The sequence below is a fragment of the Stegodyphus dumicola genome, chromosome X2, assembly GCF_044657685.1.
Source record: "Stegodyphus dumicola isolate Sdum_Otavi_A_Nest chromosome X2, ASM4465768v1".
Classification (NCBI taxonomy): Eukaryota; Metazoa; Arthropoda; class Arachnida; order Araneae; family Eresidae; genus Stegodyphus; species Stegodyphus dumicola.
The window spans coordinates 76,187,663-76,212,970 of NC_140781.1; the positions used below are offsets into that span (position 1 = coordinate 76,187,663).

At 31.4% G+C, this 25,308-nt stretch overlaps 2 protein-coding genes and 1 non-coding gene across 11 annotated transcripts in view; 1 reads left to right on the top strand and 2 right to left on the bottom strand.

Moving 5' to 3' along the window:
• LOC118184453 (arylsulfatase B-like) overlaps window positions 1-7,293 on the bottom strand; it is an 83,307-nt gene extending 76,014 nt beyond the window's left edge. For 2 of the 8 annotated variants that reach the window (XM_085809457.1, XM_085809456.1), the window contains exon 1: window positions 3,066-3,223. Coding sequence is in view for 3 of the 8 variants with exons in the window: in XM_085809454.1 (XP_085665580.1) it covers window positions 3,066-3,180 (115 nt within the window). In the remaining 5 variants the exon portion in view is untranslated. Of the gene's footprint in view, window positions 1-3,065; window positions 3,326-6,950 lie in introns of those variants that run through there. The other 6 variants (XM_085809455.1, XM_085809458.1, XM_085809461.1 and 3 more) reach the window with 6 other exon arrangements.
• A 3,303-nt stretch (window positions 7,294-10,596) lies between these two features.
• Window positions 10,597-24,108, top strand: LOC118202003 (uncharacterized). Of its 2 annotated transcripts, none has more exons than XM_085809478.1 (3): window positions 10,597-12,580; window positions 13,229-13,443; window positions 17,035-24,108. In XM_085809478.1, exon 3 carries the CDS (start codon window positions 21,525-21,527, stop codon window positions 21,909-21,911), a length of 387 nt encoding a protein of 128 aa, XP_085665604.1. In that variant the 5' UTR covers window positions 10,597-12,580; window positions 13,229-13,443; window positions 17,035-21,524; the 3' UTR covers window positions 21,912-24,108. The 2 variants fall into 2 exon arrangements, 1 of the variants encoding a protein (XP_085665604.1); XR_015039076.1 differs by having other exon boundaries at window positions 10,605-12,580.
• TRNAT-CGU (transfer RNA threonine (anticodon CGU)) lies at window positions 15,186-15,258 on the bottom strand. Its single transcript has one exon. It is a non-coding gene; the product is annotated as a tRNA-Thr (tRNA).
• Window positions 24,109-25,308: the final 1,200 nt, after the last annotated feature.

Sequence of the window (25,308 nt, forward strand, 5' to 3'; positions counted from 1 at the left end):
AATGCTGCCTTATAAAAACATATTTAGAACAAAAAATAACACTGAAAGAAAAAAGGCCTGACGAAGAAATCACTTGCGGCATAGCTCTGGAGAATAATGAAAACTGCAATGGTGCTGAGTATGACGATGAAACATCTTTGTTGTAGTCTTGGTTTATTTTGATTATGGAAAGGTACACGACACCTCTGTGTCTAAATTGAGGGATGCCTTCTGAGAAGACTGTTTAAAGAAAATTGCCTCATATGGGAAAAGCCATGAAAATGGCCATGCGAGTAAACCATTCATCACTATCTGAAATCAGGTCGAACTACCAATATTCAGTAATTTTACAGTTCGCTTCCTAATAGGCTCTGAAACCTTGAGCAAAGCTCTTTAATATTTAAGGAAACGTCTTTATGTTTCTCCTATGAATTTTTCGTCAACCCAAAACTAGCATGATCGTCAGGTAGTTGATAAAGTACAAACTATCTCAAAAAGAGTTAACTTAAAAAAATTACGTTTTCAAAAATTTATCTTATAAAAAACGCATGAAAGAAATCAGATAAAACTTCACAACCTGCGTATATTTTGATGGAGTTTGTTTATATCAGTTTTCTTCAGGAATATTTTTGGCACGAAATATATTTTCATATCGATTATTTATTAGTTGAACGAAAGAAATTTTATCTCGTAATAAAAGAGTTTACTAAAATATTAATAATTGTACTTGCGGACTTAGTTTAAGAAATTCGAATAAAGCATTCAGAAAACTTAATCGGAACCAAAATTAACATGATCTGAGATTTAGTCTCTATTAACCGAGTTTTTGATTACCCGAGGTGATACCTCAAATAATCGAAGTACTATTATATATACTTTTCGTATAATGAATAATACCTGAAAAGCTTTGCTCACACATTTCTTAAATAAAACAAATAAGTCCTATAACAAGCACAAAAACAAAGAGAAGCGGCAAAAGTCTTTTGTGAAAAACTTCTCTGATTTTTGTGGCCATTTGTGTTCCTTAATCATTCTTTTTTCTTTTTAATAATTTCTAAAGCAATCTAATATTTTTTATTTGTAAAATATTCTATATCCTTTACAAAATAGTATTCAAAGTGTTCTTCTATTTATTGTCTCTGTAATTCCCGGCACTTTTTAAAATGCGTTCAAATTATTGCAGTACTTTAGCACTAAGCTTGAACTTAGATGTTCATTTCTGATACTAAGGATTCCATTTTGCACTGTAGATTTTTATTTAAGGTGAATTTTTAATTGTCTGAACTAAAATTAAATTTATGATTTATGCTATCATCAGGTCTATCTAGGAAACTTAAAATTTTAATGCGGTAGTAACTAAGCAACAGCGATACCTTTTAGTTTCATAAAAGGCTAAAAAATAAAAATTAATTTCATGAATTAGAGCAAGTCCATAATGTCATTCGTTTCTGAGTATGAAGACCTGCCATAACTTTTAATGTCAGGCTAGAAATGGGATAGCTCAGATTGGATAATTTCAAATGCCTTTCGATTTAATTGCATCATAATTATGACGAATCTAAGGATAAACTTAAATTCAGGCATAGACCTTAATATTTCGCTATTGTTGAAGCTACTGATGAATATTACTTTGTGGCCTACCAGAGGCTGAGCGGTAAAAGCCCCTGAACACTGGTAGTTCCGTCTGGGGCAAGTCCCGATGCTCGGGCTGGCATTATGGGTGTTTTCGGGGTTTCGTACCCCCCCGCCCATGTGTAAAATGGTACAAGACAGTTTTCCTTAAAAAAGTCCTCCATGGACAGCCCTCTTTCAGTGCAGTGACTAATGGAGGAGCATTTAGTAAAATAAAATATAATATTACTTAGTGGAAAAGCCCTACAGACTCATGTAAATATGTGTTTTGAGAACCTAAAACAAATTTTAAAAAGATAAACTGCAGATATAATAAAGAGACCTGAATTTAAAAAATTATTTTATAAAATACTCAAAATTTTTTTTTCAGATTTAAAGCATCAATAAAATTTTTAATTCGGGATAAAACGAACAACTCTTGAGAAGCAGACCTCTTTTATCCAAAGCTAAACGTTTTATACACATTTCTCATGCTATCGATAATTTTTTAAAACCTAAAATGTAAATTTAATGTTTGGGAGACTAAATTAAGTAACCTCCGATTGCACAGACTGCATATAATGAGTCAGTGGTTACAAAAGCATAACTGAGAACTGCAAAAAAAAGTGAAATTTTAAGAAAGGTAAGCAGCTCACAGGAAGAAAAGTACATATTTCAGTTTCGAAACTTTTCAAGAATCAAACAGACCTTTCAGGCAAAATCTTATTTCATGCCGTTTCTGTAAATAATATATGACTAAAATATTTTCCCTTTATTATTGAGAAACAAAATTATTATGTATAAAACAAGCTTTAGTTATTATATTCCAAATGCAGATATTAATAATCATACCATTAAACGAGAAATAAATTTATATTAATTGGCTTTTGAATTTTATAGAACTTCCAAAAATATTAAAAGTATCCAAAATACAGCAATAACCATTACTTATTTATCAACTTCACATCAATTTCATGGAAATGCTTTATCAGTATTTATAAGTTGCGCAGTACATAAAATTGTTGTGAAAAATTACTGGTTTTACTGACTAATTCCTATACTGGCGTGCTATGCGTGGCATAATAAATCTAAATGATGCTTATTATGCAATATTCCCTTTCTTTTATTATACTTAATAAAATAAAAATCTACTACTAATCATTAATTAAATAAAATGAAATCTGTATTAAGCAGCATGAATAGAATAAACATTAAAAAAACTCCTCTATTTTGACAATATATGCTATGCAAAAATTAAAAGCATTGAAATAATATTACAGAAAATATTCCAAAGTCTTAACATAAGAACATTCCACAGAATTTTTTCCACAGAGTGTGAAGTTGCAAGCATGCAGTTCATTTCCTAAAATTCTAAAAAATTTTAAAGAAGGAAGTTAGAAGATCTTAGACTAATCTACAGTTTCTTTGAGAAGAACTGTTTTCATTTCTTAGAGAATATATCACTTAAATCTTACCCAGATCGTCAGCGACGATGAAGATGATGTGGGGACGTTCAGCTGCTGATATGCACGTAATCACATAGAGTAGTGCAGCTAAACCATATAGTGTACTCTTATAGGCTTGAGACATCTCTCCTGAGCTAAAACGTTTGTATTAATTGGAATTCTAGATTTGCCATCCCGTATTTTAGACGAAGACAGTGGGAAAAGTGTACGAGGAAGGAAGGGGTCAACGATTGGCCATCAGAAAGAATTCCAAACCCTCAACCCGTCTGACAGGTGCCCGTTGGAAGCCTCAGTTTATGAATGATCGTCACTTTAGAGGCTGTAATTGCGACCTTTTTTTTTAATTTCTCCTAGAGGCAATAATAATTTTCTTTTTATTTTGATGTTGCTTACGGATAAAAATTTTCTCGCTCTCTTTCTGAACAGTTTTGTTTTTAATACCATTGATTTCAGTAATTTCTTTCAATTTACAATTATTAAAATTTCGTTGGTATTTATTTAATTGACTTTACTCCTGAGCTCGGAGTACATAATTTAAAGAACTTGTTATAAACAATTACTTATGATAGAAAAAGTGTTATAAAATTCTAATACATATCGATATCTTAAATTTTCTTGCTTAACACACAGCATGCAATGTCATATATCTGTAAATGACTCTGCCATTTCATGGATAACATGGTCATTGATATATGAATGACTAGCATGCTTTGCAAAAAAACATTCATTATAAGTGGCCCTAGTACAGTCTCCTACAATAGTTTTTAGTAGTTGGCACCAAAGGAGCTTGTTCAAGGTTTTAGTTTTAACTAACGAAAAATTTCAGAATTATGTTAAAAAAAACATACAGCAGCATTTATAGATGCGAAAGGGGAGGAAGGCTGACTTGGTCTTTTGTACTGCATTCATCGTGAGTAGCATGTGACTAGGAAAGTTCTTATTGTAATCTTGTTTTTATTGTAATACACTAAAGCCAGAAAGTATTTAGTGTATTTAATTATATATCACTAGAAAGAGTATTTAACTACACATCATTTAGAAATTTAGAAAATACTTTTTATATAATAATATATGATAATAAATAAAATATAATAAATAATAGTAAATAACATTAGAAAGAAAGAAATTAAAACTGAATCTTCGTAAAAAAAAATACTGATGGCCACTACTAGATCTGGAGTCACTTACTCTTGGTTTTTTGTAGTTTGTACCGGAGATATGTTCTTTTCCTATTATACATCTGCACGTTATCGAACAAATTTTACTAGTAATTGTAAAATTACAGCATTTACATCCATTTCGAGAAAATACTTTATTAGTTTATAAAGTGTAATAATCGAGTAAATCTACAGCAAGAAACATCCTCCAATCAGAATCAAAATTTACTTTATAATACTAGATGACGGCATAACTAGCTTAAACTTGTCAAAGCGTACTTAGTTGCATCATTAATTACGACGAAGCAGTCGAGGGATCTAATGTCGCTAGTGGATCACACACTGTTGAAGGTTATGTTCTGAAATGAGCAAAAAAGTCTATAAATGCCAACTTAAAAGTGGGAGACTGATGAAATTTGAAACCTAAGTAATAAAGATTGGGAAGGAATATTTCAATTATTCTGTAAGTTTTTATTTTAATTAACTCAATCGTCTTATTATCGTAATCTGGATTTTTTATAACTTCGACTTTCGTTAACTTCCACCAGAATCCGAAGCAGTTTAACCGCATGCTTTGTTATTCTGAGTCAACTCAGTAGACGAGAATTTCTCGAAAATGTTTATCACGAAGTAATTCGTTCATGCTTCATGATAGATTTTATTTATTCAAAATTAACTCCCAATCTGTTTTGCGGCTATGCTAATGACTTTCACAGTGTTTTGTTATGAGAATACGCAAGTTTTATGCCACGCCTCTTTTAACTGAGCATTAATTTCAGAATTCAAATAAATATTTACCATTTATTTTGCGTCATAAATATATTAAAAAACACAAAAATTTATAAAAAATATTTATACAATCTTTCGATTTATGTCTTGTTGAACTAATTAAAAGTACGAAGTTTTTCATTTTTATTAATTTATTTATTTATAGCTCATGTGCTCGTTTTTCCGTAATAAATCATATAATAAATCCTTTCTGTTTTATTTACGGAGGAAATGGATGTCATTGATAGAAATATCTCAACTAACTGTAAATAAACAATGAATCTAAATAAAAATTCCTCAAATTAGGAAGCGTTATTTTGTATTACGCACTATTATACAGTTCTTTATGTTTACAGAAAACAACGTGAAAAAACTTGGCGCGTGAGAAAAAGATAAATTTACGACGACTAATCATTTGTCTGTCATCATGACTGTGTTGAAACAACAATAATTGCTGCAAGAGATCATTACGATGCAGTGGCGTACATGGAGGTAGGAAGTAAGAAGGAGTCGCCCTAAACAAGTTTCTCCGTACCCTGCTCTGAAGCACCGGCGATCCCTACGTGGTGACCAAAACATTGGTTCATTTACCATTGAGTTCTATGGGATTTGACGCGTTCGGGTGTAAATATTTTGTAATTACGTCGCAAATATACATATAAATGTATATATTTTCTTTTTCTACAACACTTCAGAGTCCTAAATATGTGAAAACAACATATTTTTAAACAACATTTCATTCTGAACGGAATTAAATGCTATACTTTTCACAGGACAGTTTTCTCAGAAGGGTTTAATTTGAATGAAATATTATCACAAGTTTTCGTTAATTACATTAGAAAAAAAAATTAAGGTAATTCGGTTTTATTCGGTTAAGGTACAAAAATTAAGATCAAAGTTTATTGTATTATTAATATTAAAATTATGCATTATTTCTTTTCTATTTATAGAGCTTCTTCCTAAAATACTTTCTTAAATATGACATGATTTTTTGGCTTTTTTTAAATCGAAAAATGTAAGTCAATTTATAATTAATGCTCTATTCGGTTCATTTTAAATTAGAGAATTATTAGGAATTAAATAGTATTTGACTTTCTCTGAACATTTCTGAAAGGGAATAAAATAAGTTTTTTTTTTTTTTTTTTTTTTTTTTTTTTTTTTTAAGTATTATTTAAAACTTGTAACTGAGTTATTATAAAATGTAAAGGGAATAATTCTTTTAATTATACTTATCAGATTTTTTTTTTTTTACCCTTCATTTCAACAATACATATTCCAAAACTCTTTATTACTTTCTCAAGTGCGCATCTCATAGCATTTGCTTTACAATACCTTTTAACAGATTGCTTTCCAATACGAGCAATTCTTGCTTAAATAGTTTTATAACGTATTTGTCAACAGGATTTCAAATTATGTTCACAATTCAATATTAAGGTTATTATATATTTAGATAACATTTATAATCATTATAAATTAGATACATTTAATCATTAGATTTCTTCACAGTACTTTCACAGTTGTTTATAAGTGAATAAATTCTTCATTTCAAATACATTTATAAATAATTTAATGAATATTTAAGTATTTTGTCAAAGGCAGATACATGCTTTTTGCAAGGACATGCATAAATACCCATACATATTTCCTATTTATCATTTCCGGCATGTGCAAATCTTTAATTTCTGTGCATTCACTATATTTTTCGTGTAAAGTAATTTACACTAATTTAGCACACACCCGAAAGTGTATTTATTTACATAAAAAATATATATGAATATAATTTGAATGAAAATTATAAGTATTATTTTTAATACCCACTCAAAGGTCAGTTTTTCTTTAAAATTCCTCCACGATGGCATCTCTCTCTTTAGGCAGATAGCCCTTGCATGCGTTACTCTATTTAATAAAAACTTAATCTGACCTATGAGCCTAATTACAAATATTTTAACATACATAATTTTATATTTACATTTAGCCATCAAGTTTCAAACTTTTCAAATCTTCTAGAAAATAAATTTTGGCAGATCTCTTTTAGCAATTTTCTTAAAATCTATATTTTTGTAGTGCAACAGCTTAGAATTTTATAAAACAAATTCATAATCAAAATCGATGTTGTTAGTTATCGAAAAATAACCAAGATGTGATTTTTGCGTAAATGCCAGTAAACTATACAAATTGCTATTATCCATCACACTATGAATGTTTCTTTCATGCGAGAGTGTCCCTTTTTCGATTTCTATGGAACTGTCGTGTGTCGAAATACTATCAGAATCTTGTCAAGCGAGCTTCTGAATGTAAACAAACAACATCCCGTCTGGTGACCCAAGCTTCAAAGCAGTGCTTCACTTCTAGCGCGGAATGGCCCCTCCTCCCTTTCTTACCTCCATGGTGGCGTAGCTAGGGTGGGCAAGGGGGGAGACATCTGTCCCCGGGCGCAGCATCCAAGGGGCGTCAAATTGATGCTACGAAATTTTTTAATGAAATGTTTTCCATTCTTGGCACACAGAAAGGGGCGCAAATTCTTCAGTTGTCCCCGGGTGCTTGAAACTCTAGCTACGCTTCTGTTACGATGTAACAAGTACACAGCTACAAGAAATGGCTGATTTTCGGCTTCGCCATACAAAGAGACAACAGAAATAAACATTTAATCAGATATATTTGCAAGTGAGCTATTTTCCTTAAATCTTATAGTATCCTACAACTTATTTCTTTAAATCTATTGCAGAAAGTGAAAACAAACAATAAACAACCTGATGAGAAAACCCTGGTAATCATTATGAAAGAAAATTCATGTCTTTTTAAATTTTAGCATCCCTTGGTTAACAGTTTTCGTGAAAAAAAAAATAATAGGGGGGTGGTATTTTGTACTTTTAAAAAACAAAATTTTCCGGAAAATAAAAGATAAAATGCTTTTCTTAGTTACAGAAAGTTTGTCTGATTTTACTTTGCTTTGATATTTTTAACTAACAATATAAAACTTTTTCTGCAAGATTTTTGAAAGCGTTCTTAGCAAAATGTCCCAAACAATGCTTTCCCAAAAACAAATAATTGCAGTGTTTTTCTAGTTCTGCTATTTATAACAATGACATTTTACTCAATTTACAGAATTTATCGTTACTACCTTTAAAAAATAGTGCTGCCATCTATTGTTACAATAAGAGATCTCTAGAATCGTCGTTTCATATTTTCAGTTTCTTGTTTCATTTCTAGCTTCATATTTTGATTTATAATTTTATCGATTCAGTTTCGTATTTTGTTTGCACGTTTGTAACTCATGTTTCTTTTAGTTTAAACGGTATTTTGCTGCAATACTGCGAGCTAGAACCCACGCAATTTCTAGTAATTGAATAGGAAGGTGCATCTGGGGATCAAATGTGGCCTTGGTATTTTACCTCGTTATTTTCTGTAATAATTTAAATATTGACATTTACCTGCCCCCCTTGGGTTTCTAACAAGGCTTTCGTGGGGTTGCTTTACTTTTAATTCTAGCTAAATTAAACTAAATTTCCTACTAAATTTTCTGTATTTTTCCAAATTTAATTATTTTTATATTTGTATATCTTGGCATATCTAAATTTTAGAGCCTATAAGATGTTAACAGCTGCTGAAATACAGCTAAGACATATACAAACAGTTTTCAGTTACTTTACGTATTTGGGACTTTGTTTAGAAAGTCCTCCACGAAAGCATCCTTTCTCTTAAGTAGATAGCTCTCCTATGCTTTGTCTCAATACATTAACTTATTCTAACCTAGTATATTCTAGGCTTCTGAGTGTTACATTCACTCAAGAAACAGTTAAAACTAAATTAAGCACACTTTCCTAGTTTTTATTCATCTGTTCCTTATATAAACAAAAGAAATGCAATCAGAAAAGAGATTTAGAGCATAAAATCAGATATTAATTTTTATTTGAATTGCAGAATGCATTCCTAGTCGACAAAAGAGGGCAGTAATAATACCTTGAGGCCATAAAGATTTAGAAAGTATAATAGGCAAAGAAAATATATTCAGAATTAGTTTCTAGCAGTTCCATGGTGTGCATTGTTTCCTTGATGGAAAGAAAACCATCATTTATGAATTGCTTTACTAGGAAATAATGGTATTAAGATTAATGAATTTTCTAATACTTGATGACGTCAAATTAATAACTGTTCAAAGTTTGTCTGAAAACTAATTCTAATCTTATGTCATTGCATGAAAACATACAATAATTCAGAAATAAATTAACCCTTTAACTGTCAAGTTATTTTGATGATTTGGGTACACAAATTGTCAATTTTTTTTATTGGAAAAACCAAATGTAGCCGAAATAAACATCTCCCGATATATATTCGGATATGACAATACGATGCACTCAAAAAAAAATTACCCCGAGAAATACTCGGGCGTGACATTTTCGAACACCAGTGCTAATCTCGGGCATGATAGTTAAAAGGTTAAGAACAGAAAATTCTGTTTAAATCTGCGAAGACATTATGTAAATATTCTAGGCTTCTGTAGAAAAAAGAACAAGTGCTCTGTTTCATATTTTCAGAAAATAATTCTGTACTTTACTAAAGAAAGGCACTCTTAAACTTCAGTAAATCAAAATTTACCTGAATTTCCGTTTTTTCTAGCTTAATATACTTTTCTAACTGAAATAGTAACTTGAAGCTGGTTACCGTAGACAGCTTTTTGATTGCTGTGCTAAGTAGATAATAAAGGCACTAACTATTATGAGGAAAACGGATTGATTTTCTAAATTCTTCCCTATTGCATTTAAATTCCCTTTTTTTGCTTCAAAGTTTAAGTATGAAAATGGCATTAAATCAGAATTTGACAATAAAATTACATAATAAAAAGGTGCTAAGCTTTAGCAGGAAACAAATAAGATTTCTGTTATTGACACTTATTCTACGCTTTAGTAAAGAAGGGGCAAACTTAAATCAAACTTAAAAGTCCTAATTGAACTTTATTACCATTTCTGCTTATTATTTATATGCAGCGATTTGAAAAGGGTTACTGTAAGAATTGTGTTGATTCTGCTAACTAGAAAATAGACGAATGAGTTGCTATACAGAAAACAAGCCGCTTTCGTAAATACTTCCTAATAAAATATATTATTATTTAGGAATGTGCAACTTATGCTGTTATGTATAATATAAACAGTAATTAATAAAACAATCCTTTATAGTTTTTTCCCTTGGACACATTAAAGATTCGCCCATATGGTTCCTTAAGTTAATAATTAAATGACATAAATTTCTCCGGAAATTTTAGATAAAGGATAAAACCTTTCATAATAAAGCTTCTAAATGAAATAATGCTACATTAAGCACTTTCCATTTCTTTATACTTTCTGCCGCACAAGATCTCTAAATGAGATTCTACAGCGTTTCGGTGTCCTTGCTCTTGTCGAGTAATAAAGATGCAGGAGTTAGCAGAAATGAGAATCTTGCATAATCCCCCGCCAGTGTGTTGATGTTTCTTAACAGAAAGCAGCGTGTTTGTGTACATGGTGCTTAGAAGCATGCTTCGGATATCTTGGCACCTTCTGCCAACTGCGCAGGTCCTTGCTCGAATCTGTCTATTTCGAGGAGATGAAGAGGAGAGTGAGCTTTTAACGATGTGACGCAATACCAAACACTTTACGACCCTGACGCCTTCAATACGTAACTCTTAAACTTCTGTACAGCTGCCAGCGCAGGTAGATGGGTCTTTACCCTTTGTGTAGTTTTAGCATAACTTAATCCATTTCGCCGCGAATTGGACACGAAAAGTTCTTATGGAGATTCTTTTTGAGAGTTTAGGTCCTGGTGTGCATTGCTATTCCCCTTTTCTCAAATCACCTGTCAGTGATACGAGTTTGAACTTAGAAGAGCTTTGTAAAAGTGTCATATTGAAATGTGTTACACTTCGGCGGTTATCAACAGCTCTGAAAAAATTGCCATTACCCAAACGCTTGTTGAGATTCATTATTGAGCTCACTACATCAGATTTTGAAAAAATTGAATGTGCACCTTTCAGCGATGCCTTCAGTTTCAATTTTTTCCATAGAGCTTTAACGTATCGAGTTCTGTGTGTTCGAGATGGACAGGAATACATGATTACGTACGGTTACAGTCCGGTCGAGGAACATAATCTTGACCACGAACAATGGGTTAACGTGCAGCACAAGAATGTAATGTGCATTTGGGCGTCTGTAAAGGATATGTCAACGGAAAATATTTTTTATGTTTATGATCAACCTAGTGTCTCTTTCGAGCAAATGTGGAGTGTTTTTTGCGAAAGGGATTTACCTATTCCTGAAGTGTTTTTCTGGCGCGTAACAGCTGATCTTAGTGAAGCACTGAAATATATATTATCAAATGGATTGCAATATTGTCATTTTGGTTTGGACAACATTTTTATTGTTCGAGACAGTTTAATGCTAGAAAACGGGTTATTGCGCAAACGCACAAAATGCATGAATTGTGTAACGGAACAAAATATGATCGAAAGTATTATTTGCATTTTGAAACTTCTGTTACAGAGTTACACACATCAGAATTTTTTTTATGCTCAAATTTCTCTCAACTTGGTGAATGTTATAGAAAAAAAGAACACGTTAGAAGAGATTCTTAAATTTATACACATTTCGCGTTATGATTTAAAGGCATTTTCTTTTGTGAATCTTATACAACGTTTTCAAGATTAAGACTTGTAAAGATTCGTTTCAGTTATTTATTCTTATATTTGTATGTGATATTTGATTCAATGCTTTTAAATGCATCTTTTATACAGCACATGATGTTTTATTCATCGTATTTTGGTTTATACCATGAACAATAAATTATTAATTTGGTTAATAACAAGAACAGTTTCCTGTAAATTTGATGACATCCCTTAAAATTTGTGTTTTGTAGCTGAATTAAGCAACGTGCTTGATAAGCTTGAGTAACTATATCATGTTAATGAAAGTATTAATTGTCAAATGAAATATATGAAAACAAAGGCCCAAATTGTAAAATTAGTTTAAATTAGTTAAAAATAGTTTAAAAATTTTAACTCCGGGTGTGAAAGATGTTACTTTTTATTTATATTATAATTATTAATTTTTTTCCTTCTTCTTTCTGAAGTATTGACGATAGAAGATCATTTTAAACAAGAGAAGCTACAATGCCTTAATTTGCAGTTTAAGTTGTTTCATTTCACATTTTTTAAATAATATGTCATTTTTTAACAAATAAACAGTTAATTAATCAACAAATGTTAATTACCTAATCATACTTGTCATATTACCTAAATTTCATTGGCTGTAGATTTTTTTCCTATTGTCATCTGTTTAAAAGCTTGCTTTTAATAATTATTGTATAAAGGTAAACAAAGGATTTTTAAGAATCATCCCCTGTGTTTTTTTTTGGGGGGGAAGGGATTATTTTAAAAGTTTTTAAAATTTTTTACTTAAGAGTAGTCTAATCTTTTTTTTTTTTTTTTTTTTTTTTAGCCAGGACTACAAAATGGGAACAAATTGTTACAGAAATATTACATAATAATTATGAAATTAAAAGAGTAATGCTCAATGAAAGAAAAATGGGTTTCATGAATCCCCATGACACTTCCTTTGTAATTGTTTCATAGTGAGTACAAGAAAATATTCAGTTTCATTTTATGTATTTATTTAGAAATATTTCAGTTTTAATTGTTTATTGAAATAATTGTGCATATCTAATGCTGTCAAGTTCAAAGCAGTTAAGGTGTATCTACCAGAAGTTATGCATGAGTTAAATTTTGATTAATATGCATCAAAATCTAATGCTTTATGAACGTATTTAGTATTACTATAAAAGCTGATAAAAGGCTGTTGGAATAATCTAAGACAGTATTTTGATTTTGATATTTATAATAATTAATTAGTTTACTAATAAATGTGATTTTTGACTTTTAGTTTGAAGCTACTTGATAAAGTACATAATGTAATAATGCAAAATGCTAAAAATTAGGACACTGTCATTTCGTATATTGTAATTGTGAATCTTTTATTAGTAGCTGGAATCCAAACTCAGTTATTAATTAAAAATCTAATTGCTTTTGTAGAAAGCCTTTTTATATATATATATTTCTTAATATCTACTATAATTTCATCTTAGATGAGAAATTATAAAATAGAGTGTATACATACTTCTTAAGAATGCTAAATATACTAATCATAAACAAAAAGAATTGGCGCAATGTGAGTAAATTTTCAGGAATATATTTCGAAGATTAATTGGAAATTTTTAATTCAGTTACAGGAGTGAAACGACAGAGAAACGTGTACTTAGGATATAACAACAGGCAAAATGTTCGAGAAGTTCCAGATAAAGGATAAGAAGCAAATGTCAACAAAACGCAATTAGGAAATAGTTTCTTGATGGTGAAGAGGGATTAGAATGGGGATTATTAACCAGAAGCGAAAAATGTCTATGAATGTGAAACGCCCTTGGAAATCTAATTCCTGGAGGTGAGCCGAACTATTATAAGAGTTCATAAGTTAGTAATTTCTTTTCATTGGTTAGTTATGTTAGTTGTACGTATTTACAAAAGTTTAACTTTCTTTTTCTTTTCTCGTTCAGCTGAAGAAGATTATTCTGTTTAAATTTCGAAATTATATTCTAACGAATTTACTCACGTTAAACCAAATCTTGTTGTTCATTATTGTTCTCCAGGGTACTTTGATATGAACAGATTTATGTTGCAGACTTCACAAAATATGAGTATATTTTTAATGAAATACAGGGCTTAGATTCTAAAATTAGAAGTGCCGGAGTCCTATGCAGACTGTGAGGAAGGAAAGAAAAAATAAATAAATAAATAAAATAGCTAATAATTAAATAATAATTTTACATTAAGATTAACACTAATTTGATTAAATTAACTAATCAAATTTAATTATTTAATTAAATAATAAATTTAAATAATAAATTTAAATTAAGAAGAATGTGAAGAGATAAAGAGAAATCTAATAAATTATTAAATTAATTTTGAATAGTTAAATAGAAAAAAAAATGTCGGACCTCGTCTTATTTGAGGCATCGTCTGAAATTACGATTCCACTTAGACAATAAGAAGCAGCTCAGCTGATCTCCGTTTGAGTTTAAGCCCTGATTATACATAAAATGTACAATTCCAAGTGATGACATGTATCAGTCTTTTTTTTTTTTTTTTTTTTTTTTTCCCAGCACGGCAAGGAAAAAAGATAAAACGATTAAAGCTCCACTAAGGAGAATAGTGAGAATTCTAGAAACAGTATGATGGTATGGAAAGGAATTTAACTGAAAAGTGTAGCTTTGAAGATAAAGAGGGAAGAGTTCAAGACTTCCTTATCGCGATGCCCTGTCGATATAATTCTAGCCATCAAGCAGAAATTATCCTTGATTACTTTTCCTGAATACAACGGGAGAATAAATATAAGACTTGTCGGTACAAGTGACAGCAGTGCCCCCCCCTCCACGTTTGGTTATGTCATTCAGAAAGTCTACAGCTTTGCAGAAGGAAGTCACTAGTGTGGAACGTGCACGACCAGGGTGTCACTTTTAGTTCTTTGAGGGGGAATACAAAATTTACCCGCTCTCATAAATTCATTGCATATCCTGGAGAATAAGCCTTTGACATATAATTGCGACTCTGTGCAAGGCTTGAGTGCGATGGAAAGATAGTCTTGCATTCAGAAGTTAGAATAGGACTTTTAGACATGTTTACTATTAAAACAAAATTTCTGTTATAAAATTGAGGTTCACTTGCATAAAAAAAGTGCCTGAGCCCTTTTATTTAAGGCTCCGGTGCGCTCCGGCTGAAATTATAATTTATCTGGAAAACTGAGAAATATCAGATTCGGTCTCCGGTGGGCTCCAGCGCAATTTAAGCTCTGATGAAATAAAAATATTTCTTTGTGCATTTTTGATCAAAGAAAAGATGTCATAAATTTTCCTTTTTTGTTGTTTACGAGAAGTGAAAGAAAATAATTTAAAATTTAGAACTTGAAAGAATATTATACCAAGTGCTTTACTGTATTGCACTTTAACGTGAACATAGAAAAGAGTTTTGATGAAATATTTAAAAGAAAAGGCACGTGTACTTTTTTTTTTTTTTTTTTTTTTCCCACATACTCGAGAATACGGAAGAGCAGCACAGAACAACAACTACGTAGGCACAGGGGCAGTATAGTCAATGTCTAGTACTGTAAAAATACGAGCCTCACAATTAAGCCACCAGTGAGGTTCGAACTCACGACCCCTGGTTTACGAGACCAGTGCTCTAACCACTGAGCTATGGTGGCGACAGAAATTGGGTTACTTTAAAACCAATTTATCAATTTCCTGAATCCTGAAGGCTGCTTATGGGCTTTTTATATAATTAGCACATCAATTTTTATTTTATTTTATTTTATTTTTATTTATTTATTTATTTTTTTTTTTTTATGTGAGTCTGAGTAGTGGACATTTAAAAAATAAGTAAAGCAAACGTACAAAATAGGGTTTTATTTTTAATAAACTTTCTTAAAGGTTCAATCAGTTAGGTTATGCATAAAATAAAAATGAATAATTTGAAACATTTAATTATAAATAATTATTAAATAGTCAGTACTTAATTAACGTGTTTTTTTTTTTTTTTTTTTTTTTTTTTTTTTTTACCAAGTCATCTATCTTAAGACTAGTTCTTGAAGATGCTAACAAAATTAGGTGTTTTAGGTGCATATCATTTAAGCTTGAACGATATTTGGATTTTATTATGTTCATAATAGAAAACATTTGTTCATGATCATATATTGATCCAAACCTACAACAATATCTGGCACTCAAATCGCATAAATTTGGAAAATTGCTTGTTGATACAAATTTCCAAAATTCAATATAATTTGAATAACTTGCAGTTGAAATAAGTTCCTTATATTTGCTTTCCAGTGTAGCATGCTGTTGTAGGTCAATAATTTCGATTTCGATTTCAGTTGGGTAACAATTAACGTTTTGCAGAGAAATTGAATTATTATACTTATTCTAGCGTGTTTATGTTGTAGGGTTTCCTTTAGTTTAACAAACATATTCAAATTTTTGTTATCTTCTCTGAACTCCTTAATTTCCCCTCGCATTTCCTCGCCAGGATGTAAATTTAAAGTTAAGTGAAGTGAGTATTTAAACGGGTTAATCTCGGAGTTTATTCAAAGCGTGTTTTCGCTAGCCAGTGCACCTTTCGTTTCTGAACTTGCTGTTACGCTGATACGCCGTTTGGACATTTGAATAATTATCACGTCTGTTAGGTTGTCGAGTCCGCCTAGTTAGCCGTATCTTAAAGTGCTAATCCAGCGCTATTCTTTTTAGACTTGAATTGATTTGTGTAATAACGTTTAAGCTCCACCGCAAATTGTCGGTGTTATTATAAAGCAGAAAGTGCGTGCCCTTTTTGTTCATAGTTGAAATTAATAAAGAGTTATTTTCCCCTTCTTATGTGCTGATATTATTTCACGTCTGTGCGAGAAGTCTCCAGGTTTATTAGTAGGATCTAGATTAGTTTATGTGGCCTAAGAAAGGTAGATCCTATAATATGTGTATCTATCGACGATGTTGATACAGACGATATTACTATTTTTTTTTTTTTTTTCTTTCAAAACTTTTAATTCAGTAAGTCTTCCTGTGCCACTGTTAAGACTCTGCCGTGCCACACTGCAGCACGCGTGCTGCGGGTTGGCCATCCCTGATTGCCATAAACCAAATAAACCAGTCTAAATTGACTTAAAAGTTAACGTTTTTGTCTCATGCATTTTAAGGCTGTTAGAACAGGATGTATCTCCAACAGGACATGGGAGGGTATAATAGACCCCTGGTTCAAATGTTTTCTTCGGAACCTTGGAATGGCATGCAAATTCTCTTTGGTTTTTCGAAGTCAAAGTTAATATTAGAAAGAGAATACCATGTAGATTATAAAACTAACTATCTAAAATAAGTAACTAAATTTTTTAATTATCATTATATTATTATTTCTATTGTCATCGCTACCTAAAATTATACCTAGCAGATCAGTTTTGCGTAAAATTACAGCGAAATAATTTTTCTTTCAGTTTCCATAACTGCACACAACACTGATCTTTTAACATTATTTTTCGGATGGTGGCTCCATCCCTCGAAAATTAGTCTAAGCAATTCCTCATGACGACAAAAATTGAAGATCACTAAACTAGGACGAAACAAATGTACAACAGAAATTGAAGCCAACTGACTACTGTGTATCGAGTTATTTAATCTCTATTAAAACTGACAAGACAATCATCAGGAATCTGTGTTTCAGGTTATGCTGCATAAAACATGGATTTCTTCCCCTCCCCCCTGTTTTCTTGTTCCAAATTTCGTTTCGAAGCGGTTTTGATCAAACAGGCAAACTCAGCCTCAGAAATATTGTAATGCTTGTAAGCCAAAGCTCAGAATAAATTTTAAAAATATGTTATCAATGTGTTTTGTCTAAAGTGATAACTCGCTGTGAAGCGTTGGTAAGTAAAGATTCCAGAGTTGTTAGTGCTGTATTTTGTTAACCAGTTAATCTTTTTAGCTCTCTTTCGTCTCCATTAAGCCCGCTCAGTACTGAAATATTTGGATTAATTACTAAATAAAAGAACTTATGAAGAGAACAACGATGTCATTGTATCCACCAGCGGCCGAGCGGTAAAGTCGTGAATACTTTCAGTTTTCTTGTTTTTCCCCGAGTGTAACGTGGATACGAACCAGTTCCTATGGAAGTCCTTCAAGAGTCGCCTAACCGGGATAGTGGTTAGCGACGCTGACTGCCGTACCGAAGAGCCCCGGATTCGAATTTCGGAGAAGGCATGGACGTTTGTAAATATATAGTGTCTGTGCGGCAGGGGGGACTCTAAATATGCGGCGAGTCGAAATTCCTGTCTAGAGGTTAGTGGTAGGAGAAGAGTAGTGGAAAACCCTCGGACCCGTTTCACCCTCGCGTTGCTCTCCATCAAAATTGGGGGCGGAACTGAGCGCAATCGTACTGTCACCTGTATGATGCTTAAGGCTCTTCTCAATAGCAGGTGCAACATTGCTCTCCTTGCCACGCTGCATTCCTGGGCTTGTTCTGATGTTACTGTCAGAAAAACGAGATTGTCGCCCTCGTGGCCTAATGCATAAGGCATCGGTTTCCTAAACCGGGGATTGTGGGTTTGACTCCCACCGAGGGTACTGAGTGTATTTTTTTTTTTTTTTATTTTGTTATATCTTCACTATGCATTTATGTTTACTGTTATTTTATACTCCTAATATGTATACACTACACATGAGTGACTCTCAAATTCTGTGAGCTAAGGCATTTCTTTACCACGCCATTTGCTTATCTGCGCATTTACCTTCGCCAAGGCCTGCACCGCAGGTGTGTTTCTGTTGGACTCATTTATGTGCTCACCCAGACTGTGAACTGTTCTGAACTTCCATTTTCTTCGATAAGACCCATAAACTGTTCGAACTTACAAAGAATCGAAAGTCGGAAATCATTATACCGGGATAGCGTCTACACGCGGGCACCCGTAACTGCGAACCTCATCGAGTTTGCCTGAGCCGACAAGTGAGACAAGTCACAACAATTACAACGCAGTCTTTCACGAAGGCATCTCTCTCCTTAGGCAAATAGCTGTCGTGTGCTTTGCCGTAATCAATACATCCACCTTAAACTGTGTTAAGAGCTGATGCCATCTATTGACGGAAAAATGAACGAAACGCAACTAAGAAATAAATTCTTTCGAATTCACTTTAATGCTATGGTTTTTTGCAACGATTTCGAGTGCTTTAACCCAACTCTGGTTCACGCTAGATGGGCCAAACATATATTATCATTGTGTGCTTAGATTTTTAAAAAAATACTCTAAATAAAGCGAAAAGAATTGAATAATAAAAAAAGAAATTATGAAGAAAGAAAAATTAAAACAAATGACTTAGAACCTAAGAGCGAAAAAAAAAAAAAAAAAAAAAAAAAAATTAGAAGCCGAATTCCCACTCCGAGTGCTTTTGTCACAAAGCTACACTACTACGCGCAGCAGGCACCTGTAAGACAATAAAATTTATTCATATATCATATCCTGTCAATTCCTAGTTTGAGTGTTAATATATGTTTCAAATCTTCTTCTCTATCACATCAATTTGAAGGCTTGTTAAAGCAGAATATTTGCAAACAGGTCATGAGCACTGGCATCATATTCTTTCATCTTCCATAAACTCCAAATCAGCTGTTGATTTGTTAAAGCAGAATATTTGCAAACAGGTCATGAGCACTGGCATCATATTCTTTCATCTTCCATAAACTCCAAATCAGCAGGATTTCAGTCTTTTAATCTTTTGTAAATGATAGTCTTCTAACCTCATATTATTAGCCAAATAGGGAAAAAGCACTTTTATACTACCACAAGAAAAAACATTCTTTTGCTGAGATTGATTTTTAAGAATTTAGTAGGTAACCAATTTTTTTCCTTCTGATAAATTGCAAAATTCCACGAATTTTCTACAGGTTTTAATTTTTACATCAGTTTTTCTGATACTAATAAAATTCGCAGCATGGTACTTAACAATTCTGCGCTAGATCTGAACTCCTGAGGTACCTAAAATACTCCTTGCAAATTAATATACATTTATAATGCAAAGAGAGTCTTGAAATTTTACAGCCCACCAGCGGCCGAGCTTAAAAGTCGCTGAACACTGGTGGTTCCAACTTGAGTTCGATTCCAGAGGAACGTGCTAGTTGCATGGGCGTTTTTGTGGTTTTCCCCATGTGTAACGTGTATGCGAGCCAATTTTCCTTAGAAAGTCTTTCACGAAGGCATCTCTCCCCTCAAGCAGATAGCCTTAGTGTGTTCTGCTGTAATCCCAATAAACCAAACCAAACCAAACCTGAAATTCATGATTGTTCCGTGAAACTGATAGAAGTAAATGATCTGAGCATGAAACTTAATATAAGGCATGATACATAATGGCAAAAGTATTAATTTTCGTAATACAATCTTTCGTCGAAAACCAAGTAGAAATAAATGTTTGTGACATGCCGGATATCTTCCAAAGCGTACGCTAATCACTCAGTCGTCACTGTGATATGTTTATTGCAATTGATAGTCGTTCATTTAAATAATTCTTGTAAATATCGAGCATTATTACATTACCTGTGATTAGAATGATTTCCCGTTTTCTGTGCTCTTCCTACTTACTCTGTATCCGCTTTAACCTTTCACATTCCATCAAGAACTGCGTACGAAGTACTGTATAACTACTGCAATACCAATACACTGCTGTATTATGAAACTGCCTTTCACTTTACAAAAGTCATAGCAGTTTTTCTTGTAGTTAATAACATATTACTTTTCTTTTCTGAGAAAATGATAGTTAAGTTAGCAATTAACTAGATAGCTCTAGAAAAACACCTTGTAAATTCATTTTAATTTCGTTGCACAAACTAACATTTTTGCATAACGTAATGAAGAAAAAGTGCACAGCCATTAACAAATAATTAGGGGTTATATATGTATATTTATATCTACATTACTATACTTACATATACAGTCTTGATAACCGGGCAAAGATGGAAATGTCGAATAACATGGAGCTACTGGGGATTAGTTAATAAAGTATGAGCCATCTTGGCACAATACGAAATAGACATAATTACTGAAATCAGAATGCAATTTTACATTATTAAGTCCTCAGCAGTGAAGTTATTCATCAGGCAATAGAGATTAAGCCCGTTAACCCGTTATAATACACGGGGTAGATTATAATAAAAAAAAAAAAAAAAAAAAAGTATCTATTATCATGGATATTAAAAAAAGTAATAAAACACATTTAAAAAAGTGATAAGTTTCAAGAACTTGCTTCGCAAAAAAAAAAAAAAAAAAAAAAAAAAAAACTAGTCAAGGCTGGTGTTCTAAGCACTATGGCTCACTTAGATGCAATACGAATAATATAAATTGAAGAATATTAATGTATTATTACTGAAAATATCAGTATTAATAATAATAGTAAATGTTATTCTTCATTATTATCGCTAAAAATATTATTATAATATTTTTAATAATAATAATATTTTATTAATTAATTTACATGCTCATTAGTTTAGGTCGAATACAACAGAATCCAGATAACCAAAACTATGATAATCTGAGATCTACTGTATATACAACTCCTTTTATCAAAAATAAATTTAGTTGCTTTTTAAATTACTATTTGAAAAATCCTTTTCTTTAAAACATAATTTCGAAGCTTATAAAAATTTTGGGCAAATAAACATGCTCACATATGTACATGTATATATGTAATATGCAGATATAAATTCGGCTGATATTTCTTCTCTTCTGAATATTTTAAAAATTAAATCAAGTTATCTGCGGTGACATTTTGCATAATGGAGGAAGCGAAAGAGAGAATATCTTTTCAAGAGGCTGTTTTCAAACTCCCCGTATGCTTATTATAGTTCGCCGCAGAGGGCGCCCTCGGCTCTTCTAGATCAATAGTACCGCAACGAGCCGTGAGGGCTGCAGGTTGGATCAACAGAGTTAAACTTCATGCAGGCACAATGGGAGACAGCCACGGAGCATCAAAAACAGATATAGGAGCTGGTCCCGCTGCTGATGGTGATATTCGTTTTGCCGGTGAGACGAGTCGCTCAAAAATATACGAAGAAAAAAAACAAAATAAGAAGCTTGTCCGATTACTTACAGTTCTAGCATATGTGTTCTCCGTTTCCTTGGCAGCCATTGTGCTTTCTTTGTATTACGTATTTTTGTGGAATCCCAATATGCAAAGAAGCAACAGCAGTGAAAATACCCAACCGGCTTTCCAATATAATCAAGCTTCCACGTCCACACCTTTGCCAATGGCACGTAACACTATACCCGTTGACAGTAAACTGAACAAGGTATACTTCCTAAGCAATCGAAGAGCGGACCACCATCTTCCGTAAAATCCTTCAAGGTCACTGCTGCCTTCGATTGCAGTAAAAACAATCCCCCATGTCTTCTTTGACAAATCGCAACGATTAACTATTCTGAGAAAGGCTGCATTTCGATCTGCGCCAACGATTAAGCAAATAAAGATGATTACGTGCAGTAATTAAGAAAGCTATGATACATTAAGGGAAAACAGAATGACAATTAACGTACCCTTATGGATGGAATCTGACAGTATTATTTCCCTATAAGAAGAAAGTATTAGAAAGAACATAATGAAAAAATCTACAGTATTCTTCTCTATTATGGTAACTACTGTGTTTGTGAATTCAAAGAATGCATAGGGGGGGGGTCAAATTATCATAACTGTACACCATACATTTCACATATGTCTTTCAAGAAATGAAAGGGTAAAAGTATATTTTATATGCTTTTAATTTAAAAACTTTTCATGCCAAAATCTATGTGATAAGTAATTTGTAGCTTAATGTTTTCAGCGTTTACTGAATGATGTAGAGATTGAATCTCAAAATACTTTATGCGTTTCATTGCTATTAAGTATATGAGCATAGAGAATACCCCACATCGTACAAATATTTGCTATCTAATGAATAGCATATGTATATTATATTTTATAAATTTTACGTAGATGTGATGTTTACACAGTATAATCTGAACTTGAATTTTTAACTTTTTCCTTTTGCAAATGAATAGTTTCTGCTAAATGTAAAAATACTAATAAAATAAACATCAATTAATATATTTAAATAAGAGTAATGAGTAACTTAAAATTTAGCACTAGTATTTGATGTGTGTATGTATTCGTTTTCTGCTAATGAATTAACTATTGTGGTGAAACAAATGTAAATTGTGAAGTAATGTGTTTATTGTATAAGCTGTTTGTTCGCAAATCTCTGAATGGTATATGTAAATTAAGTGTTTGAATGTCACATGAATTTATATATATATATATATATAAAAAAAAAAAAAAAAAAAAACCTGCAATTTTATTCAACACTAGAAAAGTTACTAAGGTATTAATGCAATTTAATTGAAGCTGTTAAAAGAAAATTTTATTATTTGTAATAATAATTAATATATATTTAATATTGAATGAGGATATGTGAAAGAATCGTTCAGTCTTAAAAGATGAATTTAAAGAGATATATTTTTTATCGAAATAGAGCTAACATACTGTTGAGTAAACAGCTCCCTGAATGCAAAAATTATTTAACTCCGTACTGTCATAGAAATTCTTCGTTATATCATGGGAATTAAAAATATAGTTTAAGTAATCTAATAATTATATGTAATTTATATCTAATAATTTATATGTAAGTGTTGTCACTTCTGATAAGGATTTTTTTCTTATATGTAATTTAGTCACTTCTGATAAGGATTTTTTTCTTATATGTAATTTAGTCACTTCTGATAAGGATTTTTTTCGTTCAAATTGTACCATGATTTCATGTTTTGTTTGAAAAATGTATTTTGTAATCTACAGAAAATCAGAGATTATTTAATATAACTTTTTTGTCAGTAATTGAAATCAAAATGTGAAAATTATGTGTTATTTCAAAGCAAGATTGTAAAGTAGTTGCCTAGATATACATATACTGCCAAAAATAAGGGAAATGTTTTAGAGCTTATATGACGATTTAATTCCTAAAGCAACTTTTGAAAAAAAAAAAACTGTTATGAATGATCATTGAATTTTTTGTGATATTGATGGTAGATGATTTCAAAATATTTTCTATTGTATGAAAATTTGACAAATCGCAGTTAAGCGTTCATCTTTAAGGAATTTGGATGTTTACATTCAGATTATGAAACACAGGTATCTAAAATGATAATTTCTAAGCTTCAGTAAGATGGAAGCATTTGTATAAAAGTAAGCTAGATCTTGGAAAGAAAAGTTATGTTAATCCTTTCCAAGATTTAGTATACTTTTTTTTTTTCACAAGCCGTGATCAATATTAGAAATTATTAAAGCAGATTTCTCTATAGTAATGAACTAAAGGTGTTGAATAGCTTCTGTTCGTTTAGAACAAAGTAAATTATTGTAACTGCTATCAGAAATGTGAGAAAATGAAATACATATGTAACATAAACTTTCTGTTAATGTTAGTAATGGACACATATCCGTAATTAATGTATTTATGTTCCAATCTTTTTCATATAATTATCAATTAAAACTTTTAGATTGTGTTACCAAGGCTGAATGTGTTTATACCCATTATTCTCAAGGCAATCTTTTCTTGATACATAACAAAGCAGGAGATCAGAGTAAAATTATTTTGTTACTGATATGTTTTCTTTCAGAGTAAGGATTACTTCCACTTGAGTTTTAACTATTAAACAACGATTTACAAATGGGAAAAATAAATTTATCTCATCCATTTTGGCTATTAATGCTCATTGTGGCCATGAACATGTTAAACAAAAATGTCATATAGTGTAAAGTAGAGACTAGAATTCGAATAACAGACTTAGGTACTAAACAGCTGTAATTAATGCAAGATGAATTAAAATTTGCTTCAAGTGAATTATCAGTCCTCGCTACTTTCGCCGATGCATGATAGTTAATATTTTTCTACTAAAAAAGTAATTTCAACGTAAAATGATACTAAAGAGTTTTGGTCTAATTTAGGTACATTTTAACAGCTTCTTTTAAGATCTGATTATTCTCTAAAACAGAAGAAATAAGCTCCATCGGGAATAAAAGGTAAGTAATTCTAGTAAAGAGCTAAAATTAGAGTTTTAGAAGGAAGTATACAAAAGAACGTTCATATTGCACATTACCTAATTGATGTGTTTTGCAACTAGTAAATGAATATTTGGTATTTATTACTTACGTTTCTATTTCATTTCAGTAATATCTATTTTGTTGAAAGGCAGAAACATTTTATCAGTTTGCATAAGATTCATTAAAAATATTTGCAATGAAATACCAGCTTCATGTGAAAGCAAACACAAAACAGACATCCGCAATACAAACATGACTTTAGAGGAGGTAAAAAACCTTTAAGAATATTAAAAAAAAAAAAAAATTATACATAAACAACCTATTCACATATTACACATTGAATGAATGATGATTTTATGATTTTTACAATTATATCCTTGCATTAATATTTATTATTATTATTATTTATGTATAAAACCCTTTGCATCAGATGCTTAAAAATTAACTGCAATGGAATGTGAGTTGTAGATCAAAGCAAATACAAAATATATATTTATTATCTAAGCCCAGTTTTAAGTTTCGTATTCATATTTCCTGAAAAAAGAACAGATATAAGCAAGATTTTGTGAAATATTAAGCATATAATTTATTATAATGATAATAAAATCATGTAAATTCTATATAATCACTGTAAGAGCGCATTCTATTAGCTGTATTCAAGAAAA

What these genes read in the sequence shown, in the direction of transcription:
- LOC118202003 (XM_085809478.1), top strand. Translation starts at nt 21,525, where the DNA reads ATGGGAGACAGCCACGGAGCATCAAAAACAGATATAGGAGCTGGTCCC.